General features: G+C 60.8%; 1 protein-coding gene across 1 annotated transcript in view; it reads right to left on the bottom strand.

The window, feature by feature from the left end:
* Positions 1-398, bottom strand: part of NT5C3B (5'-nucleotidase, cytosolic IIIB) — a gene marked incomplete at its 5' end in the record, with an annotated part of 4821 nt that extends 4423 nt beyond the window's left edge. Inside the window, one exon of the mRNA XM_010149515.1 lies at positions 363-398. Coding sequence (XP_010147817.1) covers positions 363-398 — 36 coding nt within the window. The remainder of the gene's footprint in view (positions 1-362) is intronic.
* Positions 399-403: the final 5 nt, after the last annotated feature.

Here is a 403-nt window from a genome sequence, read left to right as displayed (position 1 = left end):
GGGGTTCCTGCCAGCCGTGAAGTTGATGTCTGCATCTGAGACAGCCAGCACCCCTCTCTCCCGCCCCAGCACCCTTATCAGCACCCAGAGGCTTCATCCTGCTGATTTATTGCCCTGGGTGGAGGGGGGTGTTTGGGGATGGGCTCATATTTACAGCCTGCATGACAGGGGAGAAAATGGCCCATTCAGGGAGGCCTCAACAGGAAAACCAGCCTGGTTCCCCCCCTCGTCTTGGGCTTCTCCCCTCTATCTGCAAAACACGCCACCATGGGGGTTGGAGCATCCAGGCCATGACGGGGAGGCTGGGGGGGCGGGGAGCAGAGAGCAGCCCCCCCACTTCTGGAACCCAACGGGGCCAGCACCTGCAGCTTGTTCATCCCCTGCTCCTTGATGGACCGGATTA

The sequence above is a fragment of the Eurypyga helias genome, unplaced genomic scaffold, assembly GCF_000690775.1.
Source record: "Eurypyga helias isolate BGI_N326 unplaced genomic scaffold, ASM69077v1 scaffold28050, whole genome shotgun sequence".
NCBI classification, from domain to species: Eukaryota; Metazoa; Chordata; class Aves; order Eurypygiformes; family Eurypygidae; genus Eurypyga; species Eurypyga helias.
This window is presented reverse-complemented; position numbering and strand designations above follow the sequence as displayed.